This window comes from Rhododendron vialii, chromosome 8a, assembly GCF_030253575.1.
Source record: "Rhododendron vialii isolate Sample 1 chromosome 8a, ASM3025357v1".
NCBI classification, from domain to species: domain Eukaryota; kingdom Viridiplantae; phylum Streptophyta; class Magnoliopsida; order Ericales; family Ericaceae; genus Rhododendron; species Rhododendron vialii.
Genome location: NC_080564.1, coordinates 29,361,236 through 29,381,088, shown reverse-complemented (window position 1 = coordinate 29,381,088; position 19,853 = coordinate 29,361,236). Strand labels below are relative to the sequence as shown.

Genomic DNA, 19,853 nt, shown 5'->3' with positions numbered 1-19,853 from the left:
TGTATAAAACTGTGAATCGAAATTGAAAAAGTTCAAATAGGATGATATTAAAGATATAAATCAGTTGTTTTAAACTTTTTCTCATCTTTATTGATTTTGTTTTTGTTTTAGGTCTTAATACTATTTTACTCCCACTTTTTAGATTATTCACATCGAGATGAATATTCAATTCAATTCAAAAAAATTAATGTGAATCTAATAAACCTTAAAAAAAAAAAGGCCAAAATAATACCAAGGTCATAATTCGTTTCGTAGTATTGAAGTGAATAAAGTACAAGTACGGGAGTAATTTGAGACAAGGATCAAATTCCAGGGTTCTCTACGTGATTGACGGAAGATATATCCAGTTTCTATGCCATCAGATTCTAAACCCAGCACAAAAATCTTACATCGAACAGGTACCTCTCTCTCTCTCTCTCTCTCTCTCTCTCTGTGGTGGTGGTGGTGTCTTTTTATGGGTAATTTAGAGGCACTAGCATAATATCAGTGGTCTTAGTAAGTAAACACTAGCATAACATCGAACAGGTACCCATCTCCTCTCCCTTCTTTTTTAGGGTCCGAAGCAGTGGCTTTCTAGGCTTCTGCTCAGGGCCGGCCCTGGTGGAGATATACAGACCTGTCACCTGTGGTGTATCAGAATCAGAGCTAAGCTCCCTCAATCCTTAGTCAAATAATCCTTCCAAATGCCATGTGCTCCCGCTCTCGATCCTCGCTGCTGTTGTGAATTTTAGTAAGTTGGGATGTGTTTCAAGGACGCTTTCACGCTCGTGCTCGCGCTTTCACTCCCGCTCATGCACGCAAATTATGTGACTTAGCCTCAATCCACTCTTTTTCACTTCATATAATATATATGGAAGTTACTTGACTAGAAGCACTTTTACTTAGAGATTTCTGATTCATTTCAATCTTGGCTAAACAAATGCAGAAGAAATTAAGTAGCTGTGAATTTCGGAGGTATTCAATTCTCTTAGTTTACCTCGTTTATTTTCACAAATATCATGATGATTTTCCGTTTTTTTTAATTAAAAATTTTGATAGAACAATTCCACCCTTGTGCCAATCCCATGCCAAAGCCAAAATTTGGCATCAAGAATAGCAAAACCCTCTCCACCCTTGTGTGCCAAATTTCACAATGCCATTCTTGGTACCAAATTTGGCAATTGCTAATTTTGCCAAATCACCCAAGCCATTTGGTTTGTGTCAAAAAATGAGATGGGTTTTTAATCCAATGGCCTGGTTTTGAGATTGTGCCAAAATGGCGCCACATTTGGTGCTATAGTATTGCTATTTTTTACATTTTGACATTGTGGGGAGCTAAAAAATGGATTTGGCAATGCCATTTTGGCAGCAACGGGAGGACTTGCTCTTAGGGCTCCACTAAGACCAGTTATACTGACACACATATATCAACTTGGGAATGGCACTTGTGTGATTAGAAGAACATAATAAGTGACGACCTATCAAGGCCTTTCTTTGTTTCGTTGTACTCTATATTATGCACTAAGACCACTTACGAGCTTGTCCTTGTTGCAACTTATTAGCCTAATTTACCCGCTTGGTCTTGTGGAATAGGATTATGTTGAGGCTTAAGAATGCTGACCGTGCATTATAAATGCTACAGATCACTGATTGTATGAAGTGCTTGAAGGAATGAAGATTTTAAGCAGTACACTCATTATGAAGCCCAGTTTCTTGACTGTGCGATATGACTTTCCTGCTTTTACATTGTATGAACCCATGTTGACCACTTCATCAACTCTATGGTCAAATAGAACTAGATTCATGACAAAATTTCAGTGCTCTGTTGCAAGCGGGGCTTTTGCATCTGACTCTGTACATTCTCCGGCAAAGGCGGAAGCAGCTTATTCAGGTAGGAAACAAGGAAGTTCCTCCTCCTTATATAGTCGTCCGAGTTTATTAGAAATGAGGAATGAGAAGCTGGCAAATCGTGACCGTGTTTATGAGTTCTTGAAGGGAATTGGTATTGTACCTGATGAGCTTGATGGGTTGGAGCTTCCAGTGACAGTTGATGTCATGAGGGAACGTGTCGACTTCCTGCATAAACTAGGACTTTCCATTGATGAAATCAACAATTATCCGCTTGTTCTTGGCTGCAGTGTGAAGAAAAACATGATTCCTGTGCTTGATTATCTAGGCAAATTGGGTGTTAGGAAATCTACTTTTACTGACTTCTTGCAACGATATCCACAAGTCCTCCATGCTAGTGTTGTGGTAGACCTTGACCCAGTTGTTAAATATCTGCAGGGTATGGACATTAAGCCAAATGATATCCCTAGGGTCCTCGAGAGGTATCCAGAAGTACTGGGATTCAAGCTTGAGGGAACCATGAGCACATCGGTGGCTTATTTGGTAGGAATTGGCGTGGCAAGAAGGGAAATTGGTGGGGTTTTAACTAGGTACCCACAGATTTTGGGAATGCGAGTTGCCAGGGTAATCAAACCCTTTGTGGAATATCTTGAAAGTTTGGGAATACCAAGACTAGCTGTGGCTAGACTGATTGAGAAGCGGCCTCACATTCTTGGATTTGGACTAAGAGAAATGGTGAAACCAAATGTTGAATCCCTTCTTGATTTCAATGTCAGACATACTTCACTTTCTTCTGTGATTGCACAATATCCTGAAATTATAGGAATTGACCTGCAACCAAAGCTTCTGAGTCAATTTAGCTTCCTGAATTTGATTATTGGTTTAGATCGTGAAGATTTTGGGAGAGTCGTTGAGAAGCTGCCGCAGGTTGTTAGCCTTAGTAATTCACCTGTAGTAAAGCATGTAGATTTCCTCAAGGACTGTGGATTTTCATTGGAACAAGTACGAAAGATGGTGGTAGGTTGCCCCCAGCTCCTTGCTTTGAATCTCGATATTATGAAACTCTGTTTTGATTACTTCCAGAATGAGATGGGGATGGGCATGGACGACTTGGTTAATTTTCCAGCCTTCTTTACTTATGGCCTGGAATCTACTATAAAACCAAGACATAAGATGGTTGCAAAGAAAGGCTTGAAATGTTCACTTGCATGGCTTCTTAACTGCTCTGACGAGAAATTTTCTGAAAGGATGAACTATGACTTCATTGACATGGAGGAGGTAGATATGGATTTGTCATTTGACATGAATACTTTGACAGAGCCCACAAGTGATGACTCGGCTTCTGATTTTGAGGACGACAGTGATGACGATGAGTATGTATAGATAATGGATATCTCGCTTTCTTCTATTGAACCTTTGTGTTACCATTCCTAGGTTCTTAGAGCAAAAGGTGAATTGTTAGTTCCGAATCACTTGAAATTTTGGTTTTGGCTTGAAATAAGCTCCCGAAGGCAATGTTGTAATGGGGATTCATGTGGAATGGCTCGGAATTCAGTACTATATTATATATGGATTCTCATCCCACAAACTCAATGGGAATTAACTACTTAGTATTTCAACACATGCATCGTTCTGGAAAATCTGAGTTGAGCAATAGAACAAATGCTGTTGATTTTTTGAAGTTGGGTTTTGGAGGGCGCACTATAGTACTATACTTACTGAATGTATTGATATGGACCACAGCACGTTGACAACTAGCATAATCCACTTGAAAATCTAGTGTTTAGTGTCTTTTTTTTTCCTTTTCCTTTTCTTATTTTTTTAGGTTTGGCCACAACCTTCTCCAAGGAATAGACTGGGAACAAGCCTCTTGAAGAGGTGATTGGAAAGTCACGGCAGCAATCTGGCTGTTTCACTGAATTCACTAGCCTTCTTGTAATGCCAGTGGCTTTACCTGAAATGCCAATCCTACTGTAAGTTCCTAAATTTCTTTTTTTTCCATGCAATTTTCTTCTTGTTTCCTTAATTGGCTTCCAGAGTTTCATAGGTCAAGAACATTTCAAATGATTTGTGACCAACTACAAACTCAAAGTGGTGTGCCAAAGAAATTGAAAATCTATGTAATAGAACAGCTTAGTTTTTTTCTAAAAAAATTGTACTTGCCATGCCGTGCTCTCCCTTTCTGTCCATTTACGTCTATCATATATCAGTGATCCTTCTTCTGCCATGTTTTTCAAGGAATTTTTTTTTTCTATTACACGTGGGCATTTAAATCATTGAGGGTTGGCGAGGAGAAGGCATATGTTATTACATGAGGCATGCCATTATGATTGGGTTCTTTGGGTTCATGTGAATCCTATGGACTGTGGTATTCTGCTGCCATTTACACTAGTTTACCCAAACCCCAAACCCAGACCCTACAGCAGTTGGCTACTTTGGGTTCACTAAAATCCTATTAATGTGAAGGATGTAGACTTATACTGTAAGTTCGGTGGTCTCTTTAAGTCCATACATATGATATGTCAAGTTTGGCCCCTCAGTTCTCTCTATGCTAGATTTGGTATCACTCATAGTAAAGGACTTCAGAGTGAAATCTGGTTGTCGAATAAGGTCACCTCACCCTACAATGTTATCTGTCCAAAATCATTCTCACCTAGGAACAAGCTCTCTCCAAAAGCTTTCACACAGCAGTGACAGCACCTTATTTTGCAGGAACAGCTGGTGAATATTTGTTGATTACATGAGTCCTTTGACTACTTGATTATGCCCCTTCCTTTTGATGATAAGTGTCCTATACTTTTATCAACAGTGATGACAAAATGGAAATACCACAACAACTCTGTTTCTTTTCCTTTTCAGCTGTTTTTCAGGATCTTGGAGCACAATGGGAAGTGGATGATGATTCAATCCCTGTTTGAAGACAGGGAAGCCATCAGTCAGGAATCGAGCATTGCAAAGTCAACAAAATTCGGTTAAGTACCATGCCACTGTATATTGATCTCCTCTGTTAAGCAGTTGCGTAGTTAATACTCTGTTATACACAAATTTACATTTATGGGACTTCGCTACTGTCAGAAGATTCCCTATGCTATTGTTTTGTTCAGCGCTTCTTATTACAAGTCAATCGTTGGTTTTTCCTGTTATTTATAGCATTTGAATGTGGTGTTACTTTGAAAATATTCTATGACCATTTATGGGTATTAGTCGTGTTGATCAATTGGATGTCGCGGAATACTCTATTTTACTGAATAAGGTATGTGAAGCTTTTTTTGACAAGATGAACTTTGAGGAAGCGAGCATGGGATTAGTTGGGGGATGATAGATTTGCGTCGGGGTTGATTATGTCGCGAGGTGTCTTTAGGTGTATGAGTTGGAATTACAATTAGAGCTTTTACTGAAGTTCTTTTTTTCCGTTAGGCGAATCGCAGTGTTCATGGGTGTTGAAACGAATTACTGGATGATCAGTGGTGGTGGTTGTAAAATGAGTTAGATTTTTTTTTTTTGAACTCTCATTTGATTATACCTTCCTATATTTTGAAATGAGCAATGATAGGAACACAATTGCGACTAGAGTCGTTTGATGTGTGTGTCCACGTAGATCCAACAGTTCCGGATATAGTTATGTTCGGAATGTGTGTTACTAGACTTTTCCTTTCAGAATCTTAATGCCCTTGCTGAAATTAGACCCCTCTTTTTTGGTATTTTTTTTGTCCGGAGTTTGGAACTTTTTTTTTGGTATTTGGTTGTAACATGAAAAATATTTATGAAAGATTCGAAATTACGACCATAACAAAGCGAACAAAATCCTCATTGTAGCATTTTGAACTCCCAAATCACTACATCATGTATTTACACTAGTAAGGTACGGCGCAATGTTTTTTAAACATAGTCTAAATGAAGTATTAAACACCATTTTTTTGAAGTTTTTTTTTTGGGATACAACGGTTGTTTTTAACGTTATCTTACATGAGGTGAGTCCTGAATATGCATATTGTCCCACCCCATGCGAGAGGAGCATTACAAATAATCGTGAATTAGAAAAAATTTCCTTTTCCTAACAAAATCTATTTCTCAGAAATTTTCATTTTTAGAATAAGTTTCAAACATGGCTCATCTAACCTAGTTCATAAAATAGTCTAACACAGCAAATGTTACCAAATCTATTAATTCCGTTAGTTGCATTCAGGGATAGAATCAAAGATATTAAGAATGTAGAATCATATCGGATTTCAACTCGAATTCAATTTTTTGAACGTCCACTCACTCAAAAGTGACACCTCTATCGCACTTATTTCCTTAACTGACCTAGAAAAATAGAAAAGCAAAATAGTTTCAAGATTACATATAACCAAATAAAGAGTAGAGATTGAAACCCTGTCTACCCAAAAGGTTCCAACAAAAAATCTGCAATCTTCAATACCAGAAAGATCATAAAACTCCAAATCATCTAAACCAACAGTTCAAGTAGTATTGAACAACAATTATGTTCTCTTACCTATTAGTTAAAAAGAGAAAGAACCTGACACAAAGAATTATTATTGGCCTCAAAAAATTACTTCTAATGCGAAAAAATTACTCAAGGCCGCAAAATATTACTCCTAGCCGCGAAGAATTACTTTTGGCCGTAAAAAATTACTCCTGGCTGCTACGAATTACAATTGGCCGCATCCAATTGCACTTAGCCGCACATAATTGCACTTGGCCGCAAAGAATTGTGAGACCATAAAGTAATTCCATGCTGCCAAGAGTAAATTGTAGTGTCCAAGAGCAATTCAACGCGGCCAAGTGCAATTCAACGCGGCCAAGAGCAATTAGATTCGGCCAAGAGCAATTCGATGCAGCCAAGTGCAATTCGATGCGGCCAAGTGCAATTCGTAGCGGCCAAGAGTAATTCTCTGCGGCCATATGCAATTCGTAGCGGCCAAGTGCAATTAGATGCGGCCAAGAGTAATTCGATGCGGCCAAAAATAATTCAATGCGGCCAAGTGCAATTCGATGTTGCAATTTGACGCGGCTAAAATTAAATTTTGGCCACAAGTAATTCATTGCAGCCAAATATAATTCTTTGCGGCCAGGAGTAATGCATCACGGCCAGCCGGCCAAGAGTAATTCTTTGTAACTAGGAGTAATTCTTTGCGGCCAATAGTAATTCTTTGTTAACTTCTAATCTCAGCCATTGGCTTCAATGGTTGAAATTGAGTTTTTTTTTTTTTTGTGTCCTCAGAATGCTCCCATCTATAAATATTCTTCAAATTAGTACAGAATTTGGAAAGTTTTGATATTCTTCTCTCTATTTTTTTTAAAAAAATCACTGAGACATTAATGTACAATTGTTAATTAGGAGTAAATAAACCCACATAACAATTGTGTAATATGTGCAAAAAATGTGAGCACGTTACTGAAAGAAGAAGAATGAGCCTAAACCATTGAATCGAAGTAATCATCCATTGCAATGACTTGTCTTTTGTTAAGTATGGATGGACCCTACACCCTTGTATTATGTATTATAGAAAATTAAGTTAAATGAGAAAATTAATTCCAATGCGGAAACACAGACACATGTATATTTTCGTTAGCTTTCAACTTTCAACCCGCGGATCAAAAAAAAAAAAAACTTTCAACCCGATAAAGGCGAAGATGAAACTATGACTTAGAATCAAGATGCAACAAAATCAATACATTTGTTGCCATCAACATATTGTAATGAATCAAATAACCAAATATATAATTAATCAATTTTATTTCCCTCAATCACTCAACCATCTAAACATTTAGTAAACTGAACACATTTCAAAAAATGACAAGGCCCACATATAATTATATAATTATATATATATATATATATAACTATATTAGTCCCCTTCTCCTAAGGACCACCTTAACTTAATAAAATAAGGACCTCCCTTTCCCGATAGAATTTCGATGATCCAAGTCGCTCAATGTGTTCAGAACGTGATTTTAAGGGTACCCGTGAAAAATCAGCAAAAAAAAAATGACCGGAAAGGCTTCATCCGAGCAGTTTTTGTTTGTTTTTTATCGAACGGTTCAAATAAAAATTGCTCGAATGAAGCCCTTTCTGGTCATTTTTTTTGCTGATTCCTCGCAGATGCTCTTAAAATCACATTCTGAACACATTGAGCGGCTCGGATCATCGAAATTCGAACGTAAAATGAAAGAAATGGAGACGTCCTTATTTTAGTTAAAATAAGAACCTCCTCATTTGAAAATAACTATATATATATATATATATATATATATAGAGAGAGAGAGAGAGAGAGAGAGAGAGAGAGAGAGAGAGAGAGAGCTAAACGTATGCGCAAGAGATAAAAACAATTTTGGCTTCAAAATTGGAATCCTTTTTGGAATTAACATGTGAGTGAGAGAGAGACAGCCCTATATCACAGTAATTGATTTTTGACTGATAACTATTAAGAAAGTAAGGAAATTTTGAAAATAAGAAATCAGAATAAGATAAGAAAATATTAATTTTAGTTTTCTTTCCTTCTTCTCCAAATATTCATTCTTTCTAACTATATTTATAGTCTTACTACCCGTAAATCTCAGCTATAAAAAAAATATGTACAAATTCGATGGTTCAAAATATAGAGAATTCAAAAAATTGCTGCTCCATATTATATAAATATTCACATTTAATCCTTGCACATATCCTGATTTTAATCTAACAATCTGTAGTTTATGATTCAAAAACTAGATTTTAAATATAAAAAAAAACTCCTAAAACTCTCACAAACGTTTTGAACACCAATGGGTGAAATGATGAATGGGAACAGAAAGATACACCTCTTAAAAGAAGGGCCTCCCTCCCAACCCTCTGCCTCCACCTCACTGCCATCTCTCTCTCTCTCTCTCTCTCCTTTGTTATTAGAAAACAGTTTTTCATTATAGGCCAATTTTTAACCATTTTCACTTAAACCAAATGTCTCAAAAGGCGAACCCATTGTGCACCCACCAGCAATTTATAACTAAATATTTAAAAGCCTCTTCCCGCGTGCTGGTTATGATTCTACAATTATTTAGCCATTTAATGGAATTTTTGCATACAACTAATATTTTATTAAATTATCCAAAATTTTCAAACATAAAATAAGTATATTGCTATATGTATGAAATTAAAAAAAGAGAGGTGAGGTGCATGTCCCCATAAAGGCCAGCCACCCCCTCCCTAGCTAATCACAAAGGCACAGCACGCCTTGTTTCACCCAAATCTGTGCTTATTTTATTTTTTATTTATTTATTTTTCCTTATTTCAATTATTAGGGCATGAGCAAAGATGAAGATATGATTACAAAATATTTCCTGAATTTGAGAAGTACTGAGCCACTAGATTCTTACACTGAACGAGGAGGATTGAATGTTTTCTGCATTGCATAATTGGCAACTGTAGACTTTTGCAAATAGGTTTCTCATCAGGATCGGCCGCGCTCATCTTGGCAAGCAACGGCTCGGATCTTGACCAAGCAATGCATGGATCAAATTTTTATATGCTCAAATTTGGTCCGAGCCGTCAATACCGAGATGAATGGCCGGATCAGCCGCTCAGCAGGGAGCTATCTCATCATTGCATTGGTTACAACCCAAAATATAATGTCCATGTCTTTATTTTTATCAAGTAAGATTATATATAAACCCCAATGGCACTATAAAGGAGTTAATTACAATATCTTGAACAAAGTCAAACTAATGTAAAACAAGAAAAACACAACTCAGTCGATGTTTTTCACCCCAGCCTAGACTTAATCCTGCCACGCATCCAAATGGCTCTCAAATTTTCAATTTTGTTGCCGATTTGACATAGTATTAAATTGAATCTACTGGAGTTTGATTCTTCCGTCAACACATGAACTACTTCCGTGGCCTCGAATCTTTGCTTTGGTGGGTTTGGCCGAAAGGAAATTACATGGCCATGTTTGGTGGATCTCATTGAACATGGAGACCAAAATTCTCTCTCTTTGAATGATGAAGATGTGAGTACCCTTCTCCTTTGGCATCAGTGGGTCAAAAATTCAATGAAATTGATGTGATTCCAACCCAATCACAATTACTACAAAATTCTCCATTTGTTCAAATAAAAAAAGAAAAAGATACCACATTATTCGTGTACGAATTCGACGTGTCTCCTCTCTCTCTCTCTCTCTCTCTCTCTCTCTCTCTCTCTCTCTCTCTCTCATGGTATTAGACTCACGAAAGAAACAAGCATGTCAAAGGCAGAGACGAAGGGAGAGGGGAGCTAAGGCTGGCATGTCCCGTGTTATGTGTTAAGTACACAATTACTACTGTATTCGTAAAATTATAGAAATGTCTATAATCGTCAAAAGAATGTTGTCTCCCGTATTAAGTTTTCAAAAATTCTTCTTATTTGATATCGTATTTTTCATATAACACAAAATCTTAAATTGTAAATGAAACACGCATCCATATTTTAGAACTAACCTCTTTTTCTTGGGATACCTACTTTAATTGGCCCCAAAATCGAATTTCTGACTTCATCCCTAGCGAAACGAAAATGATCCAAACATGGATCAAAGTACACAAATTGGGATTGCCCGGAACCGTATTTTGTGTGTGAGTCCCATATCTATTATATGAAACCCACATGCATTAGACGTTCTGAACATATATGTGCTTAGATCTGTGCACTCTCGTCCGTATTCGCAATATTAAGATTTTTAGCTCGGGACATGGACAGAATCCCTAGTGTCGCCAACATTGGCAATTTGGTCTTCCACTAGAAAAGATTTCATCTTCACCCGTAAAAGAAAATTGGAAGCGGTGGCCTGTCAGCAATTCGAGCAACCAGCTGCAGCGTGCAGTTGGCCTGTTTTCGGGCTCGTTTCGAGATTGTTTCAACGATGTAAGTCGTTTATTTTGTAGAACTCGTCGTAAACAACAATCATGACAAAAGTTATGTTTGTTGAGATATCGATCAATATCTTTTCGCAACACATTTTTCTTGAGAAAAATGGATAAAAATGGATTTGGTCCAGGTTCCTGAGTCTTTTTGTCTCAAAGGAAATGCACTCCGAAAAGATATTGATCGATATCCAATGAACATGATTTTTGCCATAATTAAAGTTCGCGACGAGCTCTACGAAGTGAACGGTACATGATTAAAACAAACCTGGCACGAGCCCGAAACAGACCAACTGCACGCTGCAGTTGGGTTTTAGCCTCCTGTCAATTAAGCTAGAGAAACCCATTATCATGTTGGGTTTGAATTAAAAATGCACCCATTATACATCTACCTCACTTAGTGAAGCATCAAAAAAAGAAAGAATTACTACTTACTACCTAATCGATCTGCTTTCCACTGACTTGTGTGGCAAAATCATTTAACTTTTTGACCTTTCTTACCAATTTGGCTACATTTTTCTTAAACACTTGATCAACTTTGTAGACACAATTCAGACATATGAACATGTTATCATATGGTCAACTTTTGATATAATAATAAACGATGTTTGTCATATGCACATATCGTCATATCGCAACTAATGGTTGTCGCTTCACACGCTACATTCTCTTATGCGGTTTTTTGTTTGGTTTGATTTTATCTGACACTTTAACATATATCAACAGTGTTGCATAAAAGACAAAGTTTGAAGTTGGGTTTTTTCATATTTTAGACTCATGTTTGATAATATTTCTTTTGGCCCATTAAATTTGTCTTTGGACTATTTTTTTTTTGGGACCTCTTTATCGGTCCAAAAACTAAAGGACTAAAGACTTTCTATATAACAAAAATGTAGTGATAAAAATCTAACGGTGGCAGACCTATGTAATTTGGGATAATTTTTTTCTACTTTAATATAATAGTAGCATTTTTTAAAGATTGTTGTAGTTGCGACCGCCACCACTTGTCCTCTCTTAACTCCATCCTCGTGATTACAGTTGGTTAACGTTTAATGCAGTAAATTTCAGAAAAAGAAAACAATTAATGTAGTCAGTATCCCGCACACCGTTTATTGTCATTGACCCTATACACTCCGATCGAGTAAATATGATAGTAGGAAATTTCATAATTTTCTTCCCATTGACCCAATTCATTCCATATGCCTGCATGGGATTAAAACATTAGACCAAGGTTGAATCATGTAACATACTGTATCCGTCAGTACGTATTGGTATTGACAAAATCCGATCCCTTACATGTTTAATTTCATCCCGGCTTAAATACCGATCGATACTGGTAAGTACCAAACTACTTTTAAATTTATTTTTTCTGCCTCAATACCAGATGGTACTAGACTATTTTTAAATTTAATTTTCTTTTTAACAAAGGAATGTATTATACTAAAATTTTTGATGTAAAAAAATAATACTAATAGCGATAAACCTAAAACGGTACTCGATACCGGTATGTGCAATACTAATAGAAAAATAATACTCTAGCCCATATAATATTTAGAATTAGCATTGCATTAGACGCATTGGCATCCATGCTAATATATTTAATTTCACAATGCCACAAAAGGAGTACCGTAGGAAGTGGGAAAAAATGGTGGAACGCAACCAATAATGAACATTTCCCGAATATCTTTTTCTGATTTTTTTAATAATTAACGACGACAAAAAGTTTAAAGCCCAATAGTGTGACTCCCCAAAGCCATACTGGATGGGTGGTCACGGGTCTCACATCGCTCGGTGAATAAAGTTGTTATATATTAGATCATGTCCATATTTTGTACAAGGCATTTCAAAGCCAGCCGTGAGGATGTCAAAATTCATTGAAACTTCACATAAGCATGCTCGCCCTGCAGCAATGCTAACAATGCTGGGATGAGTGATCTAGTGGAAAGTCTACTTAGCTTGGCCAGCCAAAGCGGAGACTATTGTACAAGGCCAAAGCAGGTCGTTACAGATACACTCAAGTGAGTGTGCGAGCACGTAAATTTTAGCATCTCGCTTAAATTGTTGCTAACGACGGTACATAATTCATGGAAATGACTTCTCTACGATGCAATCTGGGTTTTGACCACCAACAATCCGTACAATCTTGGCCGTCCAAAATTAATTTTAATGATTCTAATTTGTGACAGAAAAGTTTTCAGCAGAAGAGACTATTCTTAAGTCCTAAAAAAATATGAACGATTGTCAAGACGAACAGCAGAGATGCGATCTCTTCTCGCAGTCAGGATTTGTACTACTGAGAAACCGAGTCGGAAAATTAGGAAGATAGAGCATTGCGCTCCACTGAAACACACTCGGTTGATCATCTTTTCATGTACAGTACAACATTAAAAAAAAAATTACTTTAAAAAAGATCATCTTTTTAGGTACTGTATACAGTAATTCTTAATTACACAATTAAAGCCTGGTAAAGTGCTTAATAGCCTAATCTTGTTACTACAACCGAAGGCTCTCTCTCACTCACTAAACAAACAACTCATCAGTCTCCTTAAAAGGAAGAAAATGCGTTTGGTTTTGTTTACTCTTTTGTAACTCCCAAATATTCACTAGTCACTCCTCCTGATTCACGTTCCTCCTATAAAAACTCTCACTCACACAACACCCAAAGAAACAGAGAGAGAGAGAGAGAGAGAGAGAGAGAGATGGGAGGTGAGCTTTGTGCAGAAATGGGAACAGGGTTATGCACAAAACTATCAAAGTCATGGGAAAGAATGGAGAGAGGATTAAACCAAGCCGTTTCAAGGAGCAAGATTGGGAAATACTTCAAGCTGGAGGAAAGAAAGAGCTGTTTCACTAGAGAACTACGCGCCGCCACCGCCACTTTCCTCACAATGGCGTACATAATCACCGTCAATGCCACCATCCTAGCAGACTCCGGCGCCACCTGCTCTCCCGCCGACTGCACGCCGCCGCCGGGCCACCACACGGCGAGCCCAGACTGCGTTTTGAAACCAAATGCTGGCTACCAAAACTGCCTGTCAAAGGTCAAGAATGACCTTATTGTGGCCACTGCATTGTCCTCAATGATTGGGTCATTTGCCATGGGTATTTTGGGTAACTTGCCTTTGGGTTTGGCCCCGGGTATGGGCCCAAATGCTTACTTAGCTTATAACTTGGTGGGCTTTCACGGGTCTGGGCCCATTTCCTACCAGACTGCCATGGCATTGGTCTTGGTTGAAGGCTGTGCTTTTTTCCTGATAGCTGCTTTTGGGCTTAGGGCAAAGCTGGCCCGGCTCATACCCAAGCCCGTACGGTTGGCTTGCGCAGCGGGTATTGGGCTTTTTATAGCCTTTGTGGGCCTACAAGCCCACCAGGGTGTGGGTCTTGTGGGCCCAGATTCGGTCACATTGGTGACCGTATCGGCTTGCATTAGTATAAATCCGGTGACCGGTGAGTGCACTGGTGGCAAGATGCAGAGCCCGACGTTCTGGCTCGGGTCAGTCGGCTTCCTGATTATGTCTTTTGGGTTAATGAAGGGGATTAAGGGTAGCATGATATATGGCATCCTCTTTGCGACACTGATTTCATGGATTAGGGGCACATCTGTCACGTACTTTCCCAACACTCCACTTGGTGACACAAATTACAACTACTTCAAACAAGTGGTAGATTTTCAAAAAATCAAGTCCACTTTAGGGGCTATTAGCTTCACTCACTTCAACAAAAGTGAGGTTTGGGTGGCTTTGGTAACCTTGTTATATGTAGATGTGCTAGCTACCACAGGCACATTGTACACTATGGCAGAACTTGGAGGGTTTGTGGATGACCAAGGAAATATTGAAGGGGAGTACTTATCCTATATGGTCGACGCTGGTGCAACCGTTGTGGGGGCCACCCTCGGGGTTTCCCCTATAGCAACCTACGTGGAATCGTCAGCCGGGATCAGAGAAGGTGGAAGGACAGGATTAACGGCCATGATCGTTGCCGTTTATTTCTTCTTGTCTTTGTTTTTTGTACCATTATTGACTAGTGTACCCCCATGGGCAATAGGTCCATCTTTGGTCATGGTTGGGGTTATGATGATGAAAGTTGTGAAGGATATAGATTGGAGCAACATAAAGGAGGCCGTGCCAAGTTTTGTTACCATGCTTCTCATGCCACTGACTTATTCCATATCCAACGGAATCGTCGCAGGAATCGGGCTATATATCGCACTTGGGTTGTATGATTACATTGCGGGGTGGATCAAGTGGTTGATTGAGATGAGGAGAGTGGTGTCAAATGAACGAAACCAAATATCTGCAGCAGCTGGTACTCCAGAAGTGATTGAAATGATTTGATCAGTTTAGAGTTAGTAGCTTTTTTCTTTGGATGATTGTAGAACCCTTTCCCAATATATATTTTTCTTTTGTAAGTTTATTGTTGGTGTGATGGTAGTAGATGCACAAGTTACCATGAGAGGGGACCTAGTAGAAGCAGAGACCTAAATATGGCTTGGCCATAATGTCACAACTTTTCAAGGCTGCCTGTGCATGTATTGGTGGTGGATCAAATAGCATGAATTTCTCCTTTTATATATATATATATATATATTTATATATATATATATATTTATATATATATATATATATATATATATATGTCTTTTAGTATTACCAAACAATTTTTATTTTGTAGAATATGAATTTAAAAAATTAAAGATATACATTGACGTTCCATAGGAGCCCCCAAGTGAAGAAATGGTAAGATTCTTGAGCAAGCCATTCATGAAATAGCTGAGCAAAAAAGGAACCCTTACAACTTACAACCCCAGTGTTTATGCCAACAATTAAATCAATTAAAGTTCCTGATGGGTAGAAATCCTAATCACATCATTCGCAATTTCTGGAAGGCTTAAGACAAAATTTCTTAAAGAGATAATTAGCGTGGAACTTCTTTTCTACTAGCAAACCTAATGTTTCTAATTTTCCCAACTAGTTTTTTTCCACTATTTGAAAGGACCTTTAGTCCGTGAACCTCTCGTGTAATTCGCTCAAGTGATCTTCATGTGAGTAGCTCGTCACGACCTAATTTTAATAATATGGGTCGTTCATCTAAGAATCTTAATGTAGGAGAGTGATTTTTTTTTTTTTTTTTCCTTTTGTGAAAAGAATCAAGTTAATCAGATGTAGGTTAATATGCGAACCATTTTTTTGTCTTAAGAGAAATGATAGTAGATGACTATCAATATCCGATGAACCTAATTTTTTACATGGTGATTCACACAATAGAGCTGATAAAAATGAGTTTTTCCAATCATTGAATTGCTATAAGTTTTCTAGAAGGAAGTTTGAAGAGTCTTGTAGAATGGTCTAGACTTTATTAGATAAATCAAGGAACCAACCAATATTCAATAAGTCTTTACATCCACCAGATTTGCGCCATCATTTTGCAGCAGCTTCTCATTTGGAACCAGTGTAGCCATTGGTTTGCAGTTTTCCATCTGGAATTTCTTAAGCAAGTCTTCGATGTTCTTTTGCTGAGTTAGAATTATGTAGAAGTAATTTTTCCTTGTTTCTTATTTAAGGAGGATAAGGATATCGAAATTGAAGATTTGGTCTTGTACGAGAAAAGTAAGGCGTAAGCGAAATGAGAAAAGTAAGGTGTCGAATTTTTGCTCTAGCTGATGAACTTAAAGAGTCGTTATTTACTTTTAGATGGTGAAGTCGTTATTTACCGGAATTGAGAATTGTTTGCAACTTCCCAAGCTATGATGGGATGGAAAAAACTCAAGAGTTCCAAGTGACTCATAACTCTTATTATCTCAAAACCTAATCCTTGTCAAGTGACTCATAACTCTTATTAATCTCAAAAGCTAATCCTTATCAAGTTTAGTGTTTTGCCGAGTTAGCTTTTCAAATTTAGTGTAAAACTAGATTTGCTCTTATAATAGCTTATAAGAGCAATTATAAGCTATTTGTGAACAGGTCACATCAATACTTGGTTTCCTCATAACCAAGTACCAAGATCAGTACACTTCAAGTATTGATCAATTTGAGATCAAGAGAATGGAGAACATCACTATGCAGGTTGCCGAGGACTCAAGGAAGCTAGCTTAGATCTAAGAACACATTCATAATATCGCCAAGTGTCAAGAAAGGAGAAATTCAAACCCAAGAGAGTTTGAGTCTTTGCCGAATTTAAATACTTTTGAAAGTGGGTGAAAGAAACAAATAAAAGGTTTTGGGAAAAATACGTATTACCTCTTTATGGTTTGTCCTTTTGACAGATGACCTTCCTGAGATTTATTAATGACCAAATCGTCTCCCTGTGGTTTTGGAGTAAAGTGCAACTATTACATTTTCCATCTAAATTAACAGAAACTGGACTACACGCACGTGGTTTGAAAGCGGGAAAGAAAAATAATAAGAAGAAAAGTCAAAAAGGACTATATTATCCTTCTCTCATCTTGGCTCTGTTTGGAACTTATAGAAAGGAAAGGAAAGGAAAAGAAAATTAAAACATTTTCCCTTTTATTGTTTGGTTGGGAAAAAAAGAGAAAAAAATATAAAAATTTTAAGTTCAATGAATAATAAATTTTCTCTCATATTTTCCTCTCATTTTCTTCCTTTTTTTCTTTTCCTTTCCTTTCTTTTCTTTTCCAAACAGAGCTTAAACGTAGCCAAAACTCTATCCAGGTTTACTCCGACCCACCGCAGACAGCTTCCTTTTGTTTATCCACCTCACCTTAACTATATCCACTTCCTTAACCATAGCCAGAACTGTATCCACTCCATTAATCAACTGTTAAAGGAACGTTCTTTTCTTTCTACCCGCCGAGTCGCCGACGGTTTACCCAACGACTCCAACGTGGACGTCGACGCACCGTCGAACCCAGCTTTCCTTTCAAGCTTTCTCAGCCGGTAGATTACTCCAACGCAGACGATTCTCAACTGCAACGACGCTGGTGGAAATTCTCAACTCCAATGATGCAGACGTCGACGCAATCGAATCTCGTTCCCGTCCTCTCACCTCCCTCTACCGCCTCATCTCTAATGGTCAGCCCACCTAACTTCATCTTCTCCTCCCTCAAACTATGGTGCAGTAGTTTTCCAACCCCTAAATATTTTGAGGGTTTCGTATAAAAAGTGCAATTTTGAGTAATTATGATATTTAGGGGTTTTAAATTGGAGATTTTTGCATTGCTTTCTGTTTCATTTTCGATTTTGTAGGGCTGGGTATTTAACTGGTGGTGATGGGAGCTACAATTAGTTGTTGACGGAGTTGAATGGGGTCGGTCAGTGATGTACCAGGTGTCAGTTGTTTGCAGTCGGAAAATACTTCGCAATTGATTACGTTTTGGGGATGTTGATTATGATTGTGATTGTAATTATAATTGATAAAAGCTGATGGCAAAATAAGCAATTGATGCTGAATTTCCTGCTCATAACAAGAAAAGAGTTCTCCTCTTCCTCTACTTTCAATTTATTTTTTTTTGCCAAGAAAAGACGGGAAAAAAAGACGAACAAGTTACAAGGGTATTAAAGTCAGTTCAGCTTTACGTTAAAGGAGTTATGGTTGCGATTTGGTCATTAATAAATCTCAGGAAGGTCATTTTACCAAAAGGCCGAACCACATGGAGGTAATCCGTACTTTGCCCAAAGATTTTTTGCTTCATGATGATCCTTCTATTTTTTTGGAACATGGGTAGCACTTTAATACCCATTCAAAAATGAGACGCTCGTACCCTTCATGCTAGAAAAGAATGACATAACAAAAAAGGTGGATGTAATGTTTGGTAGTGTTTGCTCGCTACTGCGGCATTCACTTGGAGTATATATCACAATGTTCCTTACGGGTTCGAATGCATGCCGAAGCTCCTAAGCGAAGTGCCATTTTAGGTTAGCTGTAGGCAGCAATTCAGCAGTGGCCGGGAAAGGGTGAGGTTTTAGGCTCAGTTAGAAAGGGAGAGGAAATAAAGGTGAAGTGGTATGGTTGTCTTCTATTTTCTTTACGGTTTGTTTTCGGAACATTTAGTAAGTGGATCCAATTACTAATTTGTTCAACAAAAATACTTTTGAGATGGTAATAAGAGATGCTGTACTTATGTGGAGTCACCTCCCTTCCTACAAGCAATACAAAAAGCAATTGATGGTCTCAGCATTACTATGAATACTTCATAATTTTTTCTCATGTGATTGGTGGAATGATTGTGTTGTTTTGAATTCCAGGTTACATTTCCTAGCTTGGAGAATTTGGTATGATGTCTATGAAGGTTGCAAAAGAACTCGGAGTCGAAGATTGTGGGAGTTCAAGATTCCTTCCATGTCCGGAGTTCTTGTGAATCTCTGAAAACCGATAATTAAAGATTCCTCGAAGATGTAAGCATTAGGTCAGGAAAGAAAAAATAGTAGTAGGACAAGGAAGAAAAAGTATATAAAACTATTTTCCCTTAGTTGATAGAATTGCAACTTTGTCATCTACCGAATCTACAAAGGTTTTTTCCACTTCACCATCCTTTAGAACTGCCACTACTAAGCAAGATGGACATATTGGACTGCCCTAGCATGGATCCATTCTCTTTGGGATGTGTGAGCACCCCAAATCTCTTCTTGCCAACTATATCATGATCTCACTAATGCCATACAACCTTTGCAATAGGTGCATTTGCTTTTCTGGCAAAAAGCCTCTTTTTATAATCATCGCTGCATAGTCTTCTATTTCACTTGTCATGATTTCAAGCACTTTCTTGCTTTCTTAACTCGTAATAATAATTTCATTTTGCTGCTTAAAAAGTACTATGAATTATTGGTGTTGGTAAGTGTGAAAAACTATTGAGCCTGATTTAGGACACTCTAACACAGATTTATCCATTCATTATACTCCCTCTGTCCCCTTTCTAAAGTCCAGTATTTCATTTTGGGTTGTCCCTTAATAAGTGTCCATTTTGTAAAGTTAGTGGGTAAAAGTTGGTATATTTTTCATTTTGCCCCTTAAAGTAGATTACATTTTGAAAAATTAGTGAGTAAAAGTATAATGATGATGTCTCCATAGAAGGTAAATAGGGAAAGTGGAGGTAAAAGTTGATGTGAAAAATATAACGATAATGTTTTTTTACTAAGTTGGAGTTACGAAGCAGGACATTTAAAAATGGACGGAGGGAGTAGTAAAATATGTGA

At 37.7% G+C, this 19,853-nt stretch overlaps 2 protein-coding genes and 1 long non-coding RNA gene across 6 annotated transcripts; all 3 read left to right on the top strand.

Moving 5' to 3' along the window:
- The first annotated feature begins 310 nt into the window (after nucleotides 1–310).
- On the top strand, nucleotides 311–4,970 carry LOC131336420 (transcription termination factor MTERF4, chloroplastic). Of its 3 annotated transcripts, none has more exons than XM_058372255.1 (3): nucleotides 311–398; nucleotides 1,622–3,800; nucleotides 4,687–4,970. In XM_058372255.1, the coding sequence occupies exon 2, from the start codon at nucleotides 1,651–1,653 to the stop codon at nucleotides 3,208–3,210; it is 1,560 nt and encodes a 519-aa protein (XP_058228238.1). In that variant the 5' UTR covers nucleotides 311–398; nucleotides 1,622–1,650; the 3' UTR covers nucleotides 3,211–3,800; nucleotides 4,687–4,970. The 3 variants fall into 3 exon arrangements, with proteins under 3 accessions (XP_058228238.1, XP_058228237.1, XP_058228235.1); XM_058372254.1 differs by having other exon boundaries at nucleotides 393–954; XM_058372252.1 differs by lacking the exon at nucleotides 311–398 and having other exon boundaries at nucleotides 1,124–3,800.
- Nucleotides 4,971–13,208: 8,238 nt separating this feature from the next.
- LOC131336419 (adenine/guanine permease AZG2) lies at nucleotides 13,209–15,223 on the top strand. Its single transcript, XM_058372251.1, has one exon. The coding sequence runs from the start codon at nucleotides 13,398–13,400 to the stop codon at nucleotides 15,033–15,035; it is 1,638 nt and encodes a 545-aa protein (XP_058228234.1). The 5' UTR covers nucleotides 13,209–13,397; the 3' UTR covers nucleotides 15,036–15,223.
- A 2,079-nt stretch (nucleotides 15,224–17,302) lies between these two features.
- Nucleotides 17,303–19,469, top strand: LOC131336429 (uncharacterized). 2 transcript variants are annotated; one of them, XR_009202826.1, is made up of 2 exons: nucleotides 17,303–17,732; nucleotides 18,906–19,469. It is a non-coding gene; the product is annotated as an uncharacterized LOC131336429 (long non-coding RNA). The 2 variants fall into 2 exon arrangements; XR_009202825.1 differs by having other exon boundaries at nucleotides 17,907–19,181.
- The last annotated feature ends 384 nt before the right edge of the window (nucleotides 19,470–19,853 follow it).